Source organism: Herpailurus yagouaroundi, unplaced genomic scaffold, assembly GCF_014898765.1.
Source record: "Herpailurus yagouaroundi ecotype Mexico unplaced genomic scaffold, PumYag 161, whole genome shotgun sequence".
Lineage (NCBI taxonomy): Eukaryota > Metazoa > Chordata > Mammalia > Carnivora > Felidae > Herpailurus > Herpailurus yagouaroundi.
This window is the reverse complement of record NW_024412402.1, coordinates 9,750,780-9,773,773: the sequence shown is the minus strand read 5'-3', so window position 1 is coordinate 9,773,773 and position 22,994 is coordinate 9,750,780. Positions and strand designations below refer to the sequence as shown.

Here is a 22,994-nt window from a genome sequence, read left to right as displayed (position 1 = left end):
TTGCTAAGGACAGAGAGAGACAGAGCATGAACGGGGGAGGGGCAGAGAGAGAGGGAGACACAGAATCGGAAACAGGCTCCAGGCTCTGAGCCGTCAGCCCAGAGCCCGACGCGGGGCTCGAACTCCCGGACCGCGAGATCGTGACCTGGCTGAAGTCGGACGCCTAACCGACTGCGCCACCCAGGCGCCCCCAGAATCTTACTATTAAAGGAGTGTTCTTTAGGATCTCAAAGGCTTTCGGTCTCACCAAGGCCCCGGGACTGCCCACCAGGAGTCACTGCCTTTGGCCCCTCCTCTGCCTTCTTCCCTGAGCCCTCTTCTTCTAGCTGTCCTTCTCTCCCCATTCTCTGCCTTTCTTGCCAGCCTCATGGGTTTTTGAATCCTCTCCATGACCGAGGCTTCTTCACAGCGGGCTCTGTTTCTTATCACAGACCTGGGTTTTCACTTGCTTCTCTCTCTCTGTAAAGCTACTTACTACCACCCAGGGTTCCTCACCTGGCACATGTGTATGGTTGTCCAGGTTGTTCACTGCACAAAGCGCCCAACCAAGAGGGCCGGACCAAGAGTAAGGACTGAAATCCAGCTTGAATCCCACTTGCCAAGCCGTGAGCCCTGGCACCAGGCTGTGACCACACAGAGGAGGCATCTTTTTCTTATCTGCACAAAGAAGAAAGATACAGTGGGGGTTAGCAGAGACCCTATCCTTACCAATAAATTTAGTGGTTTCCGGGCTCCTTTGTTGCTACAGAAGCAACAACAACAACAAAAAAACCCTCAATCCTATTGCTTCCAAGGATTTTTCACTGTAGTAACAAAGGCACCAAACCCAGGCAAGCCCCACAGGTCTACCTGTCACAGCCTGTGGGTCCTCATTCCTAGCTGTGGGACTAGGCATCCCCTTATCCCTCACCCTAGGACAGTGCCCAGTAAAGTGCCGCCCTCCCTCAGCCCCTGCCTCTTCTTGTCCAGCCAGATCCTGGCCTCTCTTCCTCACGAGGAAGCACGGAAGGCAGGCACAGAACAGTTCAAGATGGGCCCCTTACATCTCTGGGGACTCCCTGACTAACTGACTCCCCACACCGCGCATTTTCTCAGAGGACAGCCGTTGATGGCCGGTCCGGAGTAGGGATGTGGGAAATGAGGCTGGTGGGAAGGGCAGAGAGTGGGGAGGGAGGGACAGCCAGAAAGGGAGAGAGTTCAGGAAAGGAAGTGGTGGCGGGGTTGAGACGGCTGTGACCCCTAGTGCGGAGTCCCAGGCTCTGCCAGGCACCAGGCTCTTTCCGTATTTTAGGTAAAAGTCTCCCCCAGAAATGGAGCTGGGGACTGGCAGACCAGATTAACGTCAGCATCTTAGTGTGAAATGTGGGTGGGATGTAAAACACCATGTTACATTTGCCTTACCTTCTTCTAAATGTTTGTTTCGGTTTTTACTTGCTAAAGTGCATAACACGTACTTTAATCCTTTACAACGAGCCTGTGTGGAAGGATGGCCAGGGTCAGGAATTACGTGCCTCCTGTTCCATGGAGGAAGGTAGGGCGGCAGGGTTGATTGTCCTGTCCAGGGTTACTGAGCTAGCCGAGACTTAAGTTCCAGCCACACACATGCACCAGTGCCTCTGGGCAGCAGCTAAGCCTCAAACTTCAGGCTCTTTGCTAACAGGACCATAGCACCCCAGCTCCCACCTGCTGGAATGAGGGCTGGAATCAGACTCTGAGGGTCTGGCCCAGTCAGGTCCTGGTTCCACACGGGGTTCTTGAACCCCATCGTCTTTACTAATGCAGGGAGGCGAGAGGCAGAAAAAGAAAAGGCGACAGGAGCTGACATTCACTGAGCGCTTACAAAAGCGCCCCGCAAAGCATCTTTAACGCAGTCACCCGTTTCGACCTCCCAGCATCAGTATGAGGAGGGTAGAGTGGCTGTCCCCAATATCTCCATCCTCCACAGATAAGAAATGGGAAGATTCAGAGAAGTTGAGCAGCTTCCCCAAAGACACAGAGCTCACGAGTGGCTGCAGGAGGATTCAAATCCAGCAGTCCTGAATCGTGGGCGGTAGTAATGGGCGCGTCACAGGGCTGTGTGGATAGCACATGAGTCGGTGTCCATGGGAGCTCTGTCGTGATCACTGTCGTCAGCATCCGCTTTGTCTCCTCCCCTTCTGCCAGGGCGGGGTGGCCTGGCTAGCGGTCTCTCTGTGGCTCCGTGACCCTCATGGGGGGGGCTCCTCTCTCCCTGCAGATGGCACGCCCCGCATTGTCTCTTCCTTCAGCGAGAAGGTGGTCAACCCCGGGGAGCAGTTCTCGCTGATGTGTGCGGCCAAGGGCGCCCCGCCCCCCACCGTCACCTGGGCCCTGGACGACGAGCCCATCGTGCGGGACGGGAGCCACCGCACCAACCAGCACACCATGTCCGACGGCACCACCATCAGCCACATGAACGTCACGGGCCCCCAGATCCGCGACGGGGGCGTATACCGGTGCACGGCGCGGAACTCGGTGGGCAGTGCTGAATATCAGGCGCGAATAAACGTAAGAGGTGCCTGTCTACATTTAAATATCAGAATAGGCTTTTGAGTTCCTTTGCCATCTCTGTGGTTACCATCATTCTTGTGGTGATTAGTACTTATTATTAACTGTCATTTTGATTTTAGTAGAGGTCTCTCTCCTCTCTTTCTCCCCTCTTCCCCGCCCTCCACAACCCCATCATCCTTGTGTGTGTGTGTGTGTGTGTGTGTGTGTGTGTGTGTGTGTGTGTGTGTGGTACGGTCACCCCCACCCTTTGCATTCTTGTCCCCTCCTCCTCCCCCTTCTCCTCCTCCAGTGGGACCTATCCCCTACCCCAACCCTCCCCATCAAGACTCTCTGGCCCCGGGTACACGACACAGCCCATAGCAACCACCAGCCCTACCAGGGCCTTGGAAGGACAAGGACAAGGATGGGGCAGTGGGGCCAGGCTTGACCTTTGATGGGGGTGTCCATCAGAGCTGTGCTCCCAGCGTCCTCCCACCGAGCCGGCCCTCGAATGCTGCAGGAGGCGTAAGCAGCCGGGAGCAAGCGCACTGTCTTCCCCCCAGTTTGCCGTCCCCTCTTCCCCACCGAGGCCCAAGCCATCAAGAGCGGGAGGCTCAAGCTGGGTGGGGGTGCCCCGTGGCAGACACCCCAGGAGTGGGGGAAGCAGTCCTCAGATGATCATCCCCATACCTTAGCTCTCCAAGTCACTGTGGTGACAAGGGCCCCCTCAGAAGCTTTGCAGCCCTGTGGGTGAGACGGTCCTCATCTGGCCCCTCCAGGGACTCCTAACCCAAGGGCACAGGAGGAGGAGGAGGAGGGAGGGCACGGGTGGCTGCCATGGGCACAGGAAGGAGAGCAGAGGTTCCCACTAAATTCACCTGTGTCAGCTCTCCAACCCCCACATGAGAAAGGTGGGCTCCCGTTGGCCACCCTCCTGCCTTCTTCACATGGGAAGGCTTAGAGCTACAGGGTCCCGGGATCCCCTGGTCCAGTCCCTCGTCTTCTCAGGAGGCACCTGAAGCTTGGGGTTTCTTGTACCCACTCCAGCATTGACCCTGCCTGGTGGCCTCTGAGCCCTCTTTACCACTCCCACATTGCCACCTGCCTGGCAACCCAGCTGAAGACACCCCCTCCCCACAGTCAGTGCGATCAGAGCCCCTCATTTAAGGCCCCTTCTCAGGGACCCACAAAATGCGCTTAACCTGTTTGGAAAAAAGTCATCGGCTCATCCAACGAAGACCTTCCTACTGTCCTTTAAATATATAACGTATACAAGATCCTTTTTGGTTCCAGACCATGATGAGCAAGTTGAATGAAAATAGCCAAATCTCCACATGTCCACTGGGACCCCCAAATCTGAATCTTGTAAATGAGGACCCATCCTCCCGAGTCCCGGTCACTTCCTGCCGAGGCTTCCCTTGGCTCACACACCCTGAGTCCCATCAGAGGGATGGATTCTGGTCCCAGGCACGAATGGAGCGTGTCTGTTTGCACCTCTTTGAAGCTAGTAACGGGGAGTCCTGGAGGGACTAAGACTGCCCCCGCCCCGGTCCAGCCTCTGCCTTGAGCCTTGCAGTAAAGGCTCCCCTCCCTCCCCCCCGAATTTCCATCCCCCGATAGTTTCAGAGCCAAGCGACTGAGAAGAGAGTCCCAGGGCAGCTTCCGGCTGTCCCTGGCTAACCACACCCCCTGTCCCTCCTGACTCCTGCCCAGGCCCCCCCAGCATCCGGGCGATGAAGAACATCACAGCTGTCGCCGGGCGGGACACCCTTATCAACTGCAGGGTCATCGGCTACCCCTACTACTCCATCAAGTGGTATAAGGACGCCCTACTGCTGCCCGACAACCACCGCCAGGTGGTGTTCGAGAACGGGACCCTGAAGCTGACCGATGTTCAGAAGGGCATGGACGAGGGCGAGTACCTGTGCAGCGTTCTCATCCAGCCCCAGCTGTCCATCAGCCAGAGTGTCCACGTGGCCGTCAAAGGTAGGCCCCCTCCCCAGACCCAGAGACCACTTGGTCACCCAGGACTGTGGGTGCCTCCCTGGCTGGGTGCTCAGGCAGTCCTGAGTCAGTGGAAGGTGGAGGAAGAGAGAGTCCCGACCGGGTGTTTGGGAGAAAGGGGGCAGTGTGGAAGATTGGAGGGAGACAGAGAAGGTCAGGAGTACCTGTGCACCTAGGATCCCTCCGCAGTCTACAGGACAATGCGGGTCTGATCCATGAGGCGTGAGGGGCGGGGGGGGGGGGCAGACAGTGACACACAGAGAGGGGCCTGGTCACCGTCTGGACGAGAGGCCCTGGGCAGAGATGGTGGGCAATGGGGAGCCACATGACGTCAGCAGGGAGCCAGCGAGAACTCAGTCCAACAAGAGGGGGTGAGAGGCAGGAGCCAGGTGGAGGGGACACATAGTGGGTGCCCTGACTCCCTCCTGGGGCACAGCTTGGCCAGCTCAGGCTGCTCTTACGGGACCGGCCGGTAGCTTCCACCTGCTAACGCCGCTTGAGGTCTACAAAGCACCGCCTGGGACTTTGGAAACCTCCTCCAGCCCAGGCCCTTCTTTCTCACTCGGTTGGGATACGTTTTATGCAAGGGTACTCAGCACAGTGTCTGGTCCCTGGTGGCCGTTCAGGAAATGCCTGTGGATTAAGTGAACGGATGAACCGAACTAAGGAAAGGAAGGAACGTGTGAGTAACTGACGACTGTCCCCTTGGCTCTGGGGCCGTGTGGGTGTGTGGACGAGGCGCCCTCCCAGATACGTTCTTTGGAACTCCCAGGCCTGGAGACTTTCTGGGCAGTGAGTGGGAGCAGGGGGGCCTGGTTGCTCGGGGACAGGATAGGGAAGTGGGTCCTGCCAGGCCTGGCTGTGGAGGGGTCTGGAAAAGCCAGGCGGCTGGGCTGGGAGGACAGAGTTGGTGATTGGCTGAAATGGTTAAGGGTCAAGGTGGGTTCGAGCACTGGGAGAGCCTGAGGCTCTGGGAGCACAGAGGTGTCACCTGGGGCTCCACGTGGGAGGCAGGAGAGAAGCGCTATGGTCTCCGGGCCACCATCCGGGTCTCCAGCCCCAGACGGCAATCTTGGTCGTAATAAGACAGCTATCACTGCGGGGGGCCCATCGCACCCCAGTCATTGTGGCCGGATACCCTCCTTGTTCTGTTTCATTTAACCCCACCCCTGCCCACTTGTCTAAGGCAGGTACCATCTTATCCCCAATTCCCAAGGCAGAAAAGGCCGAGGGGCGCCAAGAAGTACGTAAACTGTCATCTGGAACCAAAATTTTGCCCGGGCCTGTGTAACTCCAGGCCCCGGGCTCTCACCCAGAGCTGGGGGGAGGGCAGACGGGGAGGAGGGAACATTGGCCCCACTCCACCTCAGGAATAAAGAAAGAGGACTTCTGGGACCCCGAGAGGAAGTCTGAAAGAGAGAGGAGGTCCCTGAGGGTGCTGAGAGCCCGTCACCTGGGCATCTGTGTCACCCCAGGGCAGCAGGGAGGGGAGGCCCCCTCTGTATCCCATGGGACGCATGAACCAGGAGAGGAAAGCTGGTGTGGCTCCCGGGGCCCATTGGCAGGAAGAAATGGCAGGGGGGGTGGGTCCCGGCCTAAGGAGGGACCCGGGCACAGGGGAAGGCCGCAGTGGGTCCCAGACTTCTGGAGCGAGATCGAATAAAGGCTTTGTCGACAGGAAGAGGGAAGTCCGGGCGAAAGAAGAATCTGGGGAGACAGACACGTTAAGCTGTGACCCCTTCCAGAATCGGTGGTAATGGCAGATCCGGGTAGAAATGTCTGGTGGACAGCCAGAAAACTGAACAGTAGCAGCAAAAGGCGTGGTCAATACCTCTCTCCCTTGCTCCTTGTCACCAGGGCTCATGCTCGTCAATGCACAGGGACCGTGTCACATACATCCTTGTGCACCCACCACCTGTCACAGTGCCAGACGGTGAGCATTTCCCCAACTGCGACGGAGACAGTAGACTGGGTTGGAGTATCTTGCCGGGAAGCCTCACGTTGTGCCCCGGGAACGATGGGGCTGTGGCCAATTCAGGCCCGGGGAGGTGACAGGAGACCTTGACGGCATGGGCCTTCCGCCTCCCTGCCTCCTGCCGCTGCACCCCAGCTAGACTGAGGGGCACCCCGGCCCCGCCTCAGCCTAATGCCTCTGCCCGGGTTGGGGCCTCGTGCTGGCGGGAGCCTCACCCCCCACCCCCCACCCCAGGCCACATCCCCAGCTTGGTGGCCGCTGAATACAGCACAGCCTGCCTACCCCCTCCCAGCATCCAGGGCGGCCGTATCCATTTCCGTTACACGCAGTGGACCGAGAGTTTACATTGTAAACATCACATATTAAAACATCTAACCTTTGCTCCACTCCCTTCGCCCGCCCGCACCAGTGAGCATTTGGCCAGGTTTGTTGGCTTAAAAAAAAAAAATAACAGGGCTCCAGTGAGCCTCGGAGTACGCTGAGCATCCTGAAAGCTGCTTCTGCTCATCAATTATTCAACCCCATTCAGGGAGCGATCAGTCCTAATGAATTGAATCTGATGCATTCCGTCTCAGCGACTCTCTGGGCCTGTTGTGATTGTGCTGAGCGACAAGAGGAAAGTGAGTGTGTGTGTGTGTGTGTGTGTGTGTGTGTGTGTGTGTGTGTGTGTGTGAGAGAGAGAGAGAGAGAGAGAGATACTAGAGGGCAGAGCCCATGCACCAGGCACGTGTGTCCCCCACACCCAGCACAAAGCCTGGCATTCGTCAAACAGGGCATGTGTGTGTGTACAGAGTAGGGACACATGTGCACACATTCCCTCTTCCCCGCCCTCACAGTCTGAAAATCCAGCCCTAGGAGGGGTGTGTCGTCCCTTGTTTTCTCTCCAGACCAAGAAGCAGCATTTGTGTGAGGGGCTCCGGGACCCCAGGCCCCTGCCACTCTGAAAGCTCCGGCCCTTCACCCTCCCACCCCCTGGCTCCCTCCCCCCACCTCATTAGAATGCACTTTTGCAGAAGAACCCATCAGAGCTGATTAGGAGCACACGGCTTGATTAGCTGATGTGCTGTTCCAAGAGCTACTCGAGGAGGAAGGTGGAGGCGGTGGCCCTGGGTGTGGAACCGCCACGACGTGAGTCTGGGTGAGGAGGGACAGGCCCAGAGGCGGCACTCTGCCCGCTGCTGCGACCCGGCTGGGACACGCATCCCGCTCAGAGGATCAGAGCAGAGACCCGGAGTGTAGACGAGGGCAAGGCGGAGGTGGGACAGGGCACCGGATGCGTGGGATCGAGCGGAAGTCGCTCCCGCCCCCGCCTCTCTGTGGGGCCATGGGCTCTCTCTGTGGGGAAGGGGCAAAAACCCATGCTGTTCCATGAGCTGGAACAGCAACCGCTGACACCGTTCCCTCTGGGACGGCTTGTATTCTGATGAATTTTTCAAACGCTGGGCTGAGAGCATAACACACCAGACACGCATGCACACACATGTGCAGACATCTTTGTGCACGCGTGTGCACGCATGTGCTTATTAGCACATACTGTACGTGTGTCCGTGCAACAAATGTGCACACACATAGGTTAATATACATTAACCTGTCCACCCTTGCAGGCGCATACACACACACACACACACACACGCACACATGCGCGCACGCTGGCAGCCACACGTGCACAAATGTTTGCTCTGCCCCTACCCTCCCGTCAGGCATCATTCCTGAGCCACGAAAGGTGGCTGTAAGTGGAACCAGATGAAATATTGCCCGAGTCCGCCTACCATGGCCCAGCGAGGTGGGAGGGCCGAGGGGAGAGAGTGAGGATCTGGTGCCTGTGACACTGGCTGGCGGGGGGAGAGCAGGGCTGCAGGGAAGACAAGTGCTTGTCTCTGGGCATCCAGAGACATCCTTGGCAGGATGCTAAGAGGAGGGCACATAGATGCAACCTAGATTTGATGTCTTTAGGGCCCCCTGTAGCTGAAAAATAATGTAGCATAAAAGCATCTCTGGGCACGCGGGCTGAATGTTTAATTAACTAAGAAGGCAGGCTGCAACTGGGGCTCCTTGGCTCTGGCTCAGTGAGAGAACATCTCCATCCCCAAATCTGAGCTTCTGAGGGCCTTTGGAACGAAAACAAGGGCATAAGGGGCTTTCTGCCCAGGCCAAGCAAGGCCGGGACCAGAAGATAGTACCAGGTCCCCATGGAGAGCTAACAGGAAAGGACACCCACATACTCTCATTCCCAAATGCCCCTGCTCCCCGCCCACACTCAGTCTGCCCCCCGCTGCTCTAACCAGTGCCTGCCACGTGTTTGGAGCTTTTGGAAGAGGGCCCCTTCTACCTTCGTGAATGGGTTGGGGGTTTCTGTGATCATAGGGTGGGGCTTAAGAAAGAGCCAGTCACCTAGCCACTTGCCTGCTATCAGCAGAGGCGGAGGTTTGGAAGGAACCCACCAGCATCCACAGGAAGGGCACAGAGCAGGTTCCACAGGGGCAGATAGCCCAGTGGCACTTGGGAGAAGGGGCATCAAGAAAGCTGCTGCCGGTGGCCCTATTCCTCAGCAGAGGGGCCCTGGCACATAGGAGCAAGCATCCTCCACTGGACAGAGCTCAAGATGCTGACAGTGGTCAGGGTGATGACAGTGATGTGGAAACAGCATCTACTGATTCAGTGACATTTATTGTGCTGCCTCTTGATTCTGGGCACTATCCTAGGGACACAGCTGTACTCAAGACAGACAAAAATCCCTGCCCTCAGGGAGCTTCCATTCCGGCGGGCAAATGGAAAATGCATAACGTGTGTAAAAGATGCCCCGTGTCAAATAGGGAGCACGGATGAGAGTCCCAAAGGGAGGGGGGAGTGGTTTGCGATTTTAAATAGGGTGGTCAGGGGAGGCCTTCCTGAGAAGAGAGGGTTGTGGGGCAAAAAACACGGAAGCAGAGTTATTATTATTCCTAAAATATAGAGGCTTTAGAGATTACTTGGCCCAACTCCTCCACTTTTCCCATGAAGAAACTGCGGCCCGGGGGCAGAGGCAGGGTGGTGGTGGGGAAGTGACTGGCCTCCGGTCACTTACACCGAAAGCGGAGTCTGGCCCCCAGCTGCTAGACGTGGCTCTCTCCCCATCTCCGGGCCGCAGAGGCACCCACTCCAACTTTCCCCGGTTTCTGCTCTCTGCTGAACAGGTGCAGTACATACGAAGGATCAGTCTCAAAGACAGATGATGAGAGGGGCGCCTGGGTGGCTCAGTCGGTTGGGCGTCCGACTTCGGCTCAGGTCACGATCTCGCGGTCCGTGAGTTCGAGCCCCGCGTCGGGCTCTGTGCTGACAGCTCAGAGCCTGGAGCCTGTTTCAGATTCTGTGTCTCCCTCTCTCTGACGCTCCCCGTTCATGCTCTGTCTCTCTCTGTCTCAAAAATGAATAAACGTTAAAAAAAATTTTTTTTTAAAAAAGATGGATGATGAGAGACACCATAGAGTGTTTACGGTCTGGGCCGGTGGTCAGCACACCCCTGTCTGTGCAACACTCCCAAGCAGCTGGCCATAAAGGCTTTATGGTGGCCGGACACCTCCTGGACCTGCCATGACCACTGTACCTCCCTAGCCACTCTGCCCTCTGGCCTCTTTGCCACTGTAGCACCTTGCTCCGGCCCTGCCTCTCTCAGAGCAGAGTCGCCCTCTTACCAAAGATGACTGTCGCCAGAGCAGGGCTTTCCTGAGACAGGACCCCGGGACACATGGTGTCTGTGTCGCCTACGTTTGGGCTGGGTGCTGGGGATATGCTGGGGCTCAGGGCCAGGAGGGGGGCCTTCACGCAGTCAGCACTCAAGAGGTCTCTGATCATTGCTGCCACAGAGGTGGTCACCACCCACCCCACCCCCCACCCCCGCCGTCGCTGAGGCTTGCTTTCCCAGAGGCAAAAATGGACACCCACACGTTCGATTAGCTCATGCCCACCTCTGAGCGCTGGGGGAGACATTACGGACTCACAGGTCAGAAAGCAGCCCCACGTCAGCTCAGCTGCCCACGTACCCATCACAGGGCCCACACACACTGCTTCCCAGAGCCTCTCGCTCACAGGGCCCCTCCTGGTGGTCGGCGAGTCTGTGAAGGAGCCAGGACCCCTAGACTTTCTCTTCCTCCCGCTGCGCCTGCAGTTACGGGGGTATCGGAATAGTCGCCTGGAGCCAAGAAATTCTGTGAGCAGCTCTAGCCCCTAGCACTTCCACCGAAAGGTTCCTAAGGGGACACGTATCAACCACACCGTCGCACCTGTCCTGTTGGCCTGCAGCAGGGGCAAAGGGTGGAGGGGGGCCAGGAGCCCGCCCCCGATCTCTGGTGAGTTGTCTGGTCATCTGCCTCCCACAGGACATCTCTGGCCAGTGCATGTGAATGTCTAACCGCCCCCTCCCCCGATGGATATTGGCCACTGTCTCCTCCACTGGCCTCTCAGTAACCATCCACGTTGTTCCCGAAGGCCAGAAGGGAATGACAGCCCCCGGATGGCCTCTGGCCCATGGCTCAGCCTTTCCCCTCTCTCTCACCCCATGTCCTTTTGACAGCAGGCGGGTCCTTTAACTCTCTGTCCAAATGCCACCTCTTCCGTGAGGCTGCGGTCACCCAGCCAGATGATATGTCTCGCTGCTCAGAGTTCAGCATCTGTATACTCCAGTGGGGCTTGTCCAATAATCACTGAGGGAAATATCCTGCCTTCCTTACAAACGATGAGCTCCTGGGGGCTCTATCTGTATTTGAAGCATGTTTCTACTTCCCCCAGCCCACACAGAGCATAATAATGCCTTCACAGAGTAGGCATTTCATAAATATTAGATGAATTAGTTAATTAATGAATTAACCTGCCTTAGTAACTTGTTCCATTATCCAAATCCCTTCTTACTGAGAGAGACAGTCTTCCCCTTGCTTGAGCTAAACCTCCCTCCCTGACTTCAATCTTTTGCTCTCTACTTGTTCTGTTCTCAGTGGAAAGGTAGCACTTGACCGCCCATCCCCAGGGCACAGTCCCTCAGACTGGACAACCCTCGGCCCTCTCCTCCCTTGGCGGAACCTCCCGGCACCTTGCTTTGTCCACACGTCCTCCTCCGCAGCCCGTCACTGCAGCCTGTCTCCCCTTGGTCATGTTCAAGTGTGCATAGGAGCCAGTTCTGGGGCTATGATAGCAAGGGCCTGACCCCAAGGGACAAGCTCGTGGCTCCAAAACCCCATAGCATAAGTGCAGCGTCTTGAGGAATGGCATAGAACCCCCGTCATTTTCTGGATGGACCCCTCTCCTGTGTTCTCCCCACCCCTTGCCCACCTGGCAGTTCAACTTCTAAAATCAACCCAGGAAATAATATCCGAACATACATTCGTTCTTACCCCCCCCACACACACACACGCATTTTGCCAGGAAAATCAGTCCTAGTTACTGCCCTAAAGGAGCTCCAGCCCCCCAGGGAAGGTGGCAATGCAAACCACCACCTCACCGCCATGTGACAGCTGTCATGGTGAAGGTGCACACCGGGTGCTGCGGGCTCTGGCTTTGGGCCTCTGTGGGAAGGAGAACTGGACCAGGACCGGTTCTGTTTGGCCTAAGGAAATAGATTGGAGGCATATCAGGGTCTCTGCCGCGATTTCATCAAAAAGTCCGATGAGGCCAGAAGCCTCGGTCTGATCTCGGCACCCGAACAAGCCAGGGGGTAGGGCGGGAGATCAGTGGAGCTCAACAGAGAGACCTCTGGGAAATCTCAGCAATGGGCATTGGGCTGTTACCAGAGTCAGGGTTCTAGAGAAATCTATGTGGAGACACCCAAGGCCCAGCAAACTATCCAGAATACTGGGGCAAGGCCCCAACCCAGGGGAGACGGGGATGGGGAGATCCGGACGATGACCAAAGCCCCAGAAAACCTGGCTGGACTTTGGGCCTGGATGTGGGCCCCTGGTGGAGCACACGGTGGGAAATAAGTACAAATGCCCAGCGGTGTTCACCCAGGCACGAGCTAAGGGTGGGAGTGGTGGGTGTTCGTGGTGCATTGATGGAGCCCCTGTGGCCGGATAAAGGGTGAGGTGGGAGATGACATTGGGAAGGTTCGGTTAAAGGCCCGGCTGAAGGGTATGGCTCTATTCCCAGAGGTCATGGGGGCAATATCCCTCCTAAATGTCGCTTCCTCTGGACCTAGGCTCTTGATCAAGAACTTTCCGAGGGATCCAAAGGGCTGCCAAAGGTTATTCTATGCCCACACCAGGCCTCTCTGCCGCGGCGGCTCTCTGCCGAGCCCTGAGAATGTTTAGGGTGCAGGGAGGGCCTCCGGCATGCATAGGATGCTAAACCTCCTTTCCCCCCAGGGCTCGCCCTTGCTGGTGGCCACTGTGAGTGGGCCTAGCCTGGAAAGTGGCAGGCTTCCCTAGAGGGTGGGGCTGGTGCCTGGGAGAAGGCCAGAGGACTGTGGACAGCCTTGTAATTTAATTATTTGACTGCAGAAAGGAGATCTCATCTACTGGGTGCTCATCCTTGTTAAGCTAATTGTCTGTCTCCTTCTCTCCCTTCTCCCCCCACTTGCTGGGGAAGTCACTGTGGCCTAATTGAGTTATCATAAAGATAATGGCTGGTGCTCTAGCCAGAGCTGAGAAAGGAGGATCCTTCTCACGGCAGCTCAGGCTCCAGACAGGCCCCACAGGGGCCAAGATGTGGGCGGTGGGGCGGGCTGGATCTCGGGGGATGGGGTGCGGGGAGAGGGAGGCTGCGTGGATGCCACTGAGCGGGACAAACAGCAAACTGCTTGCCTCACAAATGACAGGGCTCTCTCTCTGCTCCTCCCTGCCACCCAAAGGGAGCTCACGGATGAGACAAAAGGGTCATTGGGCTGGGCTTGTCTGGGGCTTTCTCAGAGAGGCATGCAGGCAGCATAAGGGAGAGAGCTTGGACTCTGAGAGCAGGCAGACCAGGTCCCAAATCCCACCGTCACCTCTTAGGAGCTGGATGACCCAGGGCACATTACTTCTCCATTCCGAGCCTCAGTTTTCTCGTCTGTAAACTGGAGACGGTTAAGCCCACACCACGTTATTGGTGGGAGGATTCGGTGAGAGGGTGAGCATAAGGCAGACGCAGCGACCAGTGACAAGGGCTTCCCCTCACCTGCGCTAACACTTGATGACAGCGGACAGGGCTGGGGCGGGTGACGGCACCTCGGCAGGAGGAGGCCAGCGGGCAGCACCCTGGGTTTAGGCGCACAGCTGTGGGGCATGCACAGGGGACAGTCTCAGAGCCACCCTTCCTCCACCCCCAACATCCGGGGCACAGCATCCCTGTCGATCCCAGGCCCCCAGAGAGCCGCTGCATCTTTGGGATGAGAAAGTGACACAGGGCCATCGAGGAGCAGCAGGGCCGTCAGGGTGAAAGCCAAGCTGTGTCCACAGGCAGATGGGAATCAAGAGGCACGTGAATCATCACCAAATTCCGGGGAAAATCTGAGGATCGGGATTAATGCCAGCCAGCCAGTGCCCTACACAGAGACAGTGGGTCCAGGCCTGGGTGGGCAAGGGGATGGGCACCAAGGGACAGTGGCACCCCAAGGGATCCTGCGTGTATGGAACAAGGCCCTGGTGCCCCCGGGAACTCTGTTCCCAGCCCCAGGGTCAGGAGGAGTCGGGGTGGGGCAGGGAGCCCGTGCTGCTGGCCAGGCTGGAGCCAGAGGGGCTGGGGGCTGACAGCAGCACTCCCCCTTGCCTTCCCAGTACCCCCTCTGATCCAGCCCTTTGAGTTCCCACCTGCCTCCATCGGCCAGCTGCTCTACATCCCCTGCGTGGTGTCCTCGGGGGACATGCCCATCCGTATCACCTGGAGGAAGGACGGACAGGTGATCATCTCAGGCTCGGGCGTGACCATCGAGAGCAAGGAATTCATGAGCTCCCTGCAGATCTCCAGCGTCTCCCTCAAGCACAACGGCAACTACACATGCATCGCCAGCAATGCGGCGGCCACCGTGAGCCGGGAGCGCCAGCTCATCGTGCGTGGTGAGCAGAGAGGCCGGTGGCGAGGGAGGGAGGGTCCAGCTCGGTCCGCTGCTGACAGTCTCTCTAGATTCAAGCTCTGAATCACGGGCTGAGGGAACGTTGGCTCCATTGGGAAGCCTTAGAGATCAAGAAATCCAAGTCTCTTACTTTCCGGGCCAGGACCCGGAAGACCCTTGGGGGAGGAGAAGACCCTTGTTCAGCTAGTCATTGACAGAGTCAGAGCTGGGGACTCAGGACTCCCGGTGCTCAGCAAAAGCCCTCAGCATCTTGGGTTTCAGAGCCGCCTGCTGCCGGCTTGATAATGGTCCAGACGGGGCTGGCACAGAATGGAAGGCACCCAAAGCTCTAGAAGACCCGTTAGAGACAGATGATCTGTTTCTCCCCGCCTTCCCTCTTTCCGCAGTGCCCCCTCGATTTGTGGTGCAGCCGAACAACCAGGACGGCATCTATGGCAAAGCTGGTGTGCTCAACTGCTCAGTGGATGGCTACCCCCCGCCCAAGGTCATGTGGAAGCATGCCAAGGGTGAGCCCCTGGCCAGCCAGCGTCTCCGAGCACGGTCAGGGAATGGGGAGAAGGGACTTGGGCCTGTTTCCTGCACACAACTCCCAGCCTTGGCGGGGGTGCAGAGGGGTGGCGGGAGCCGGGTTCTGAGCTTTAATGGGACGCCAGGCTATACTTGCTCTGGAGATTATCCTCAGCCACCCCTAGGGCTCTGCAGACCGGGAACGACGGTCGTGCCGACTCCAAATTTCCTCTTGTCCCCACCGATTGATCTCTCCCCTCCCCCCATCCAGCCCTAGAACTCCGCGTCTGCCTGCTTTCCCTAGCCCTCCCCACCCTGCCCCGGGGACCCAGAACCTCCTTGACTCCCGCTTGTCACCAGTCAACTTATTCTGGGATTACGGTCCTTCTTGGAGCCCTTCCTCTTCCTAGGGATACATTTGGTATCTAGGTCCCATGCTAGCCTCTTGTTGTAGACCATGCCCATCACTGATACTGGGGGAATGGGGAGGAGGTACCGCAAAGCCCCCCTTGGAGGACGGCTGGCCTCTATCCAAGACCAGGCGACTGCCACTGGAGGGTTCCATCTTCCCTTTGCCTGTGGCCAAGCAGCCAGAAAACAACTCTTCCTCTCCAAGTGCAGCCCCGAAGTTCAGTGCCCAGGTGGGCATTGAGCTGAGGCCCCCAACTCCACCTCCTTACCTGAGAGCCGGGGCAGGGCCAGGCCTCTGTGAGGCTCTTCCTGTCGCCCAGAGGAGTCCTTCGGGGTGCCACAAAATAGGCCTAGAGCAGCAAGAGAAGGCCATGAGGGCATCCCTTGGGGCAGCCCTTCCCGACCCAGATGGTTTGCCCGCTCGCCCAGGGAACCAGCCCCCTAACGGCCGCCTCCTTCCAGGGAGCGGGAGCCCGCAGCAGTACCACCCGGTGCCCCTCACCGGCCGCACCCAGATCCTGGCCAACAGCTCGCTGCTGATCCGCCACGTCCTGGAAGAGGACATGGGCTACTACCTCTGCCAGGCCAGCAACGGCGTGGGCACCGACATCAGCAAATCCATGTTCCTCACCGTCAAGAGTGAGTCCTGCCCGCACACGGACTTCCCAGCCCCCCCCCACCCCCACCCCCCCGACCACAGGCCGGGGCCCGTCTCCGCACCCACCCAGCCTCCCAGCCCGGCTGCCGCTGTTCCAGATGTGGGCGGGAGGCAGGGAGGGCTCCCGGTCGGAGGTGCACTCGGGACCCCCGCTCATCTAAAACAAGGTCCTCTCCCTGAACAGCCCCAGCTCACTCCACTGCCGTCGTGATAAGCTCCTGGTTTGCTGAACCCGAGTACCGGGTCACATTCTGTGCGCTTTGCTACGCAGGTTGGCAGTTCCAACTGCACGATCCTATCAAACACTTAACTTCTGCCGCCCAATACATACCTGCTGTGCGTAACATGTCTGTGGCCTAGAAAGGAGGATACCTCATACACAGTGTGGGGGAAAGGCCTGTGGGCGGAAAACCTTGGGCTCCGAGTCTTACTCGGATGAGCCTTGGGACCTTGGCCAGGTCACCTCACCTGTCTAGGCTCCAGCTTCTTCCCTGGGCCTGAGGTTTATTTCCAGCCCACCCACCCGACCACACTGTCTGAGTAACACGGGAACTCATCACAGAAAGGGGAAGATAGTGGGGGAAAGCCAAAAGAGCAACAAGACGCATCACTAGATGCTCTATGGTTTCCAAATCCCCGGACCTAGAGCTGGCCTCGTGGGCCTTGGAAGCCCAGAATATTCCCGAATTCAGTCAAGTCACCCAGATATTCCTACCAGACGAGCCTATCCCTTGACACTCGTAGGGGTCTGTATCATGGGCCCCCAGGTATCGTGTCAGGGGAACAGTGTCCATCTGGCTCTGGGTCGGGCAACGGACCGTGGGCCACGAGTGACAGCGGTGGGAGCCTGTGTTATAACACCAGACCGAAGCCAAGTGTGAGTCTGGGCGCCACGTTGTACTTACTGTGACCTTGACGAGCTTGCCTGGCCTCGCCGTACCTCATTTTCCCCGACAGAGATGAAAACTGTGGTAGTACCTTTGCCTGTTACGTTCCGTGTCGAGCGTGCGTCCGATAACATGTGTCAAGCAGCCAGTATGGTCGCTGGCCCCCGGCACGCTGCGGAAAAACTTAGCAGTTTTGTTATTCGTACTAACAGTCCCTGCGGGGTAGGTGTGGGAATGACTGCCCGGTGTGGGGTCCCCCGGCTGAGGATCATAGCTTCTTTATCGCCTGCCGGCGCCCGTGTTCAGCTCAGCACAAGACAGGGGAGCCCCAGCGATCGATGCTCAGGGAGCTCCGAGCGCCGGAATCCCCGCCCTGGGGAGCTGCTTCCTCACACTATCAAAAAGCACTTTGTCCTTAATAACACCAGGCAATCAATCTACATCCCTCAGCCGGGGCGGACGCCGCTAATTCTGCCTGCGTGAGGTGAGAGGAATAGCAGGCTCCTTCTGGAACCATCCTGGGTATTTGATCCTTATCTCGCCGCTGTCAGAGGCAGAGAGGAGGGAGCCCAGACCCTTAGGCTTCCCCCGCCCCCTTTTTGCCCTTGTTTCCTGTAAACTAGGGGATCCTACCAGACGAGCCTGGCTGTGGCTCCGTGGCGCATGGTTGGCGGGACAAGAGGGACCTGGGTGATGGGTGATGCGGCAGTCAGGAGGGGGGCTGTGTGAGGAGACTCCGTTCACGTCAGGCCGTCCCTGGTGTCCTGGGGGGGGGACCCTGGGCAACTCCCCTCCCCTCCCAGGGCCTGCCTTTTTTCTGTGCTGTCCGCACTGCACAACCCAGGAAGCAGCTATGTGACACCCAGAGATACTCAGAGGAAGCACATTTTGTAAATCCAGCCTTGTGAGCATGTGCAGCACAAAATCACACACACACACACACACACACACACACACACACACACATACACGGACCTGCTCCCTAATCTCAGCCGCCTTGTCGCTTTCCTTTGCTTCCTTCCACAGCGAGGCACACGCACATGCCTTTCTCACATCTGCTGTCTCACCAACACCTCGGGTCACATTTTCCCGCTCGCCGCACCTCCCTCCCCACCGCCTGTGAGTCGGTCTGTCAGCACCTCCTCACACAGCCTCTGCTCCGCCACCGCCCTCAGCCGCCAGGCTGCCTTCCAGCTGTGCCGTCTCACCCCCCTCGCGCTCGCGTGCTCCTCAGATGGCCTTTTCCTGACACGCTTTCTGTGTCGCAGGCGCCCCCTTGTCTCCCATGCTCCCCAGTGACCTGCCCCAGCCATGCCGGGGGCCCCTGTGCTGCCCCGAATGCCAGCAAGACAGGAGGCGCAGGGCCAGGGGCAACTGAGGCCCGAGGGCAGTGGGTATGGGCGGACTGAGCGCGGCAGGGCCTCTGTCCGGGGCTGCAGCCCGAATCACGCTACATACACACTACTCAGCTGCCGGAAGATTACCTGTGACAGAGTGACAATGTTGAGGAAGGGGGGTGCGCGCTGGGGTGGGGCACGGGTGTTCCCAGTTTTCTTCGGGGACTGTCTCTGAGCTAAACCCTGCTGCGTGTACACAGCCATACTGTTCCAGGTAGCCGACCCCCAGCTAGTCCCCTCGCACGTCCCCCCGTGCTGCTCTGTCCTTTCCTCCTCCGTTCTCCCTGGGCCTTCTCCCATCTCCCCGCTCTGACTTCGGCTAAAAGGGCCCTGGAAGCTAAAAGAGCCAGGTGCATGGGTCATCAATGAGATTGCTGGAGGGCAAGCCATTCCCAGCCATCCCTGACCCATCTCAGACACGGCACCACCAGTGCTCCCCCCACCCACTTGCAGAGCTGGCCACAGAGACCTGCCATTTCCAGGCCTCCCTCAAAGCCCATTTCCAGGCCAGCCTCAGTGCCTCTAACACACTCGAGAAAATGTTGACCCAATATGGCTCCACCTTATCAGACCTCACGCTTTTTTATTGACCTTAATCCCCGCTTTAGACGAAAAGAAAGTAAACGCATCAAAGGGACATACGTTATAAAAAGCATCATTTGTGGCTGGTTTCTGTTGGGAAGTGTCTACACCATGGACCCCTACAGTTTCCAATGATAACTCAGTAGATCTCCACTGAGCACTCACTAAATACATCAATAAAACTCTGTGACTACGAGCATAGACTTTAGAACCAGACAGATCAGGGTTCGAATCTCAGGTCTGCCCCCTGAGAGCTATGAAGTCTTGGACAGTGATCCCTGCAAGCCCCAATTTCCTCCTCTGTAAGTTTGAGGTTACAATACTTTTTATTCATCAGGAAGGTTCACACGAGACGTGCGCTCACAGCAATCGATACCGTACGTGACACAAAATACGCACACGATAATCGTTAGTAATCATTAGTTTTAGGTGCTGAAAATCGAGTGACGAGTAAGACACCGTTGCTGCTTTCGGGGGATTTAGAATCTTGAGGAGAAGGTAGACCTATACCCCAAATGACTATAGTGCACAAAATAAATGCCTCCAAAGGCTGCAAAGTGATACAAAGAGAATCAGGGATGGAGAAATCAACTTTAACTTTGGGGTGAACGAGGGAGTGTCGAGAAAGGCTCCACAAAAGCAAGAGTCTCTAAGTGGAGGAACACAAGGATTCTGGCAGGAACGGACGGCGGTGGAGGTATCCCATGCCAGAGGAAAAGGCATAGCGCGGGGCATGGAGGCAACGAAGGCCACGAGTGTCGTCTGCTGAGCTGGAACTTAGGTGCCTGCCACACACTGGAAGGAGGAAGGACAGGGAAAATGAAATGCCAGGTGCTGGTGGTTTTTGGAAGCTAGGTATTTTCTTTCTAAGTAGCATGGACTTTTTTTTTTTTTTTTTTAATGTTGATTCACTTTTGAAAGACAGAGAGAGACAGAGCACAAGCAGGGGTGGGGTGGAGAGAGAGGGGGACGCAGGATCCCAAACAGGCTCCGGGCTCCGAGCTGTCAGCACACAGCCCGACGCGGGGCTCGAACCTGAGGACCACGAGATCGTGACCTGAGCCCAAGTCGGACGCTCCGCCGACTGAGCCACCCAGGCGCCCCAGTAGCATGGACTTTTGATGGGAGTTGGCATTCCAGGGCTGATGCTTGTAGGATTGCCATGCAGAGCCTATCCTCAGGGCCCTGGGTTGCTAAGGGCATGTTAGAGTGGGCAGGTGGTTTTCCAACCCCCGGACATCCTTGGTGGCAACCAACCGGGCCCTCCTGGCCCCCAGAGTGCTGGTGGGAGCTAAGCCCGTGATTGCCTGAGCGTCCAGGCCAGTCTTGCCGCTTTCACAGGCCAGCACTTAATAGTTTGCAAGGTTCTTCCGCTGCCTTGCCTGTGAGGTCAGCAGGCAAAAGCTCCTTCTTAAAGAAGGTAGGGCACTGGATCCAGGTCACTGGCAGACACAGTCCCAGCTGAGACCAGAGCTTGCCTCTGTGGACTCATGGTTTGGTAGAAAGAGCAAAGATCCGGAGCCGGAAGACCGGATGCTGGTCCTGGCCCCGTGACCCACCAGCCACGTCTCCAAGAGCCGCCCCTTACCGCCCCTGAGCCTCGGTTTTCTCGTCTGTACAAGAAGAGGCCCACACTAGCAGCTAGTCGCTAACCGATCCCAACGTCCTCTCCAGCTCAGACGATCCATGACTCTAGCAGTGTGCACATGGTCCTTTCGGGACACCAGACCTCCTCCCAGAACTTGGTTGAATAAATGCAGTTAACAGAAGAAAATGCCACATCCAGCTACCTTTTATCTCCTTTTTAAAATGCAAAAGAGAGAGAGAGATAATGACCAAAAGGAGGAGGAGGAGGCAATCCCTGCTCCAGCGGGCACACAGGAAAAAAAAAATAAACCATCTTCAAAGGGAATGCTTTATGGAGAGGCAGGTACAAAGCCAGGCTGCTTAGTCTGGAGTGCAAGGGGCTGCTTGTGTTTTGATGTTGTGCCACCACACGGCAGTGCCTCCCTGGACTCAGAAGCCCTCTTAGGCAGCAGGTTACCTGATTAGACAGGTTCCGTTATATCCCCCAGACTCCCCTCCACTTTGTAAAGGCTCCAGTGATTGGGCCAAGGCAGAACCCATGGCCAATTAAACCCATAAGGGCTCTCTGTTTGGTCTGAGTTTTGATTTGTTTGTTTAGCAAAATGTCAGACCAATTAAAGCCAGATCCAAGAGCCCTCCACAGGCACACACCCGGCCGCAGAGTCACTGGAAGGCAGGAGAACGGAGAATGGGGCCCAAGTGGGGACTGGAGGAGTGGAGGGAGCCCACCCGGGGAAGGGGGGGTCCCAGGCCCGGGTAGCGGTTGACCGTTGGTGCAGTACAGAGGGCGGGATGCAAAGTCTGGTGTATCCAATGACCCGAGATGGTCCTAATTTCAAATTTGCCCAAAGGAAGGACTTTCTTGTCGGGCAGAAGCAGCACCTCCCACAGACCCAGTGACTGGGGCTCCGGCTCTAGAAGGGCTCCTCGGCCCTCAGAGCCCCTGCCCCTCCCACAGGGCAAGGAGTCTATGGCCAAAGGAAATGACTCCCCAGAGCCCCCAACTCCCTTTCTGGACCACATTCCAGGGAATGCCCCGAGCTGACTTCTAGGATCTTCCACAGTGTCTTCCTCAGTCTGTCCTCCCAGGGACCTGACTCCCTGCCAGCAGCATGACCCCAAGGCCTGAGGGACGGCTGTTTGCAGGGCACGCAGAAGGCCCCGGGACGTGTGGATTGGGATGTCCGCACACATACTCAGAAGGACCCTCACTGCACACAAGAAGAAACAGGCATGAGGAGGCCAAGTACCTGGCCCAAGGTTTTCCTCTGTGCTCCCTGGCGGGAGGGCCTGTGTCCTCACCGGACTGGAGTCCCTTGCAGGCCGGGCCCTCTGTGGGAATGCCTGCCTCTGGCATCTAGCTCAGCAGAGGCCTCTGCCCACTCTGGCCTGCCCTGCTGGGGACAACAGGCCAACTGACCCCAGCCCAGAGTTCTGGTCCCATCACGCGGGGTCACAGGTCACCCCCTTGGTGCTTCCCTCTGCCCTGATGAGCCTCCCTGATTGGCCGAAGGGTGGGTAGGATAGCCTCTCTGCCAGTTCGGCAGTCAGGGGAAGAGGCAGGAAAGCAGAGTAGCAGGTGGCAGAGAAGGACAGTGCTTGGCTGCTGAGTCACACCAGCCTGGGTCCGACGCTGGCCCTGCCACGGCCGGGGAGTTTGGGCACATTACCTACCCTGCCCACCCCAGTGCTGGTCACCAGTCAGCCTCACCTGCCCAGCCTCGAGGCAGCCGAGGGAGCACCACCCTGGTGTGTGCCAAGCCTAGGGTCTCTGCAAGCCTGGGGCCTGGCCTCCCAGCCTCTGGTAAAGGAGGGAGAGACGGAGGGGAGGGGAGGAGGGAATGAGCCATTGCCGTGATTTCCATGGCAATAATTATCCAGCGGGCTCTTTGGCCTTATTGATCTTCAACTTCATAGAGTGAGGAGCGGCACTTTGTCTCCTGCTTCCTCAAACAGGGGTGAGCAGAGAGGTTGGACACGTCCTGTCACCAGGCCAGGCTCCGTCCTGCACTCCCCGCCCCTACACCCTCCCCAGGGGGTACGCAGCCAGGGGCCCGCCCAGGCTCTCCCCACCCTGTGCAGGACCCAGGGACGCCGAAATGAGTGGATGGCTCAGGGGACAGGAAGGCCCTGAGCAGGGAGACGGGAGTCCTGATCTCTTATCTCAGTGTCCCCCATTACACCCTGGGTGACCTGGGGCCAGTCACTTCATCTCCCTGGACTCTGTTTGCTCCTCTGTTAAGAGAAATCAGAATCCTTCTCTCCCCTTCCCTCAGCCCCTAAGGCATTAACAGAGCTCAAAATGGGCCACATTCAGGGTTTACGGAAAAAGACAAGTCTGAACCAAAGAAACGTGGGAGATCTTACTGACCTCAAGAGGCCAGCTGTGTCATTGGAGCAAGTCACATCACATGCCAAACCTAGCCCCCCAAGGGTCCTTTGCACAGGTGTCAGGGTAGAATGA

At 57.6% G+C, this 22,994-nt stretch overlaps 1 protein-coding gene across 3 annotated transcripts in view; it reads left to right on the top strand.

The window, feature by feature from the left end:
• Positions 1-22,994, top strand: part of DSCAML1 (DS cell adhesion molecule like 1) — a 350,222-nt gene that overhangs the window by 256,033 nt on the left and 71,195 nt on the right. For all 3 annotated transcript variants that reach the window (XM_040483149.1, XM_040483150.1, XM_040483151.1), the window contains 5 exons: positions 2,237-2,533; positions 4,222-4,494; positions 14,206-14,484; positions 14,888-15,007; positions 15,882-16,058. In XM_040483149.1, coding sequence (XP_040339083.1) covers positions 2,237-2,533; positions 4,222-4,494; positions 14,206-14,484; positions 14,888-15,007; positions 15,882-16,058 — 1,146 coding nt within the window. The remainder of the gene's footprint in view (positions 1-2,236; positions 2,534-4,221; positions 4,495-14,205; positions 14,485-14,887; positions 15,008-15,881; positions 16,059-22,994) is intronic.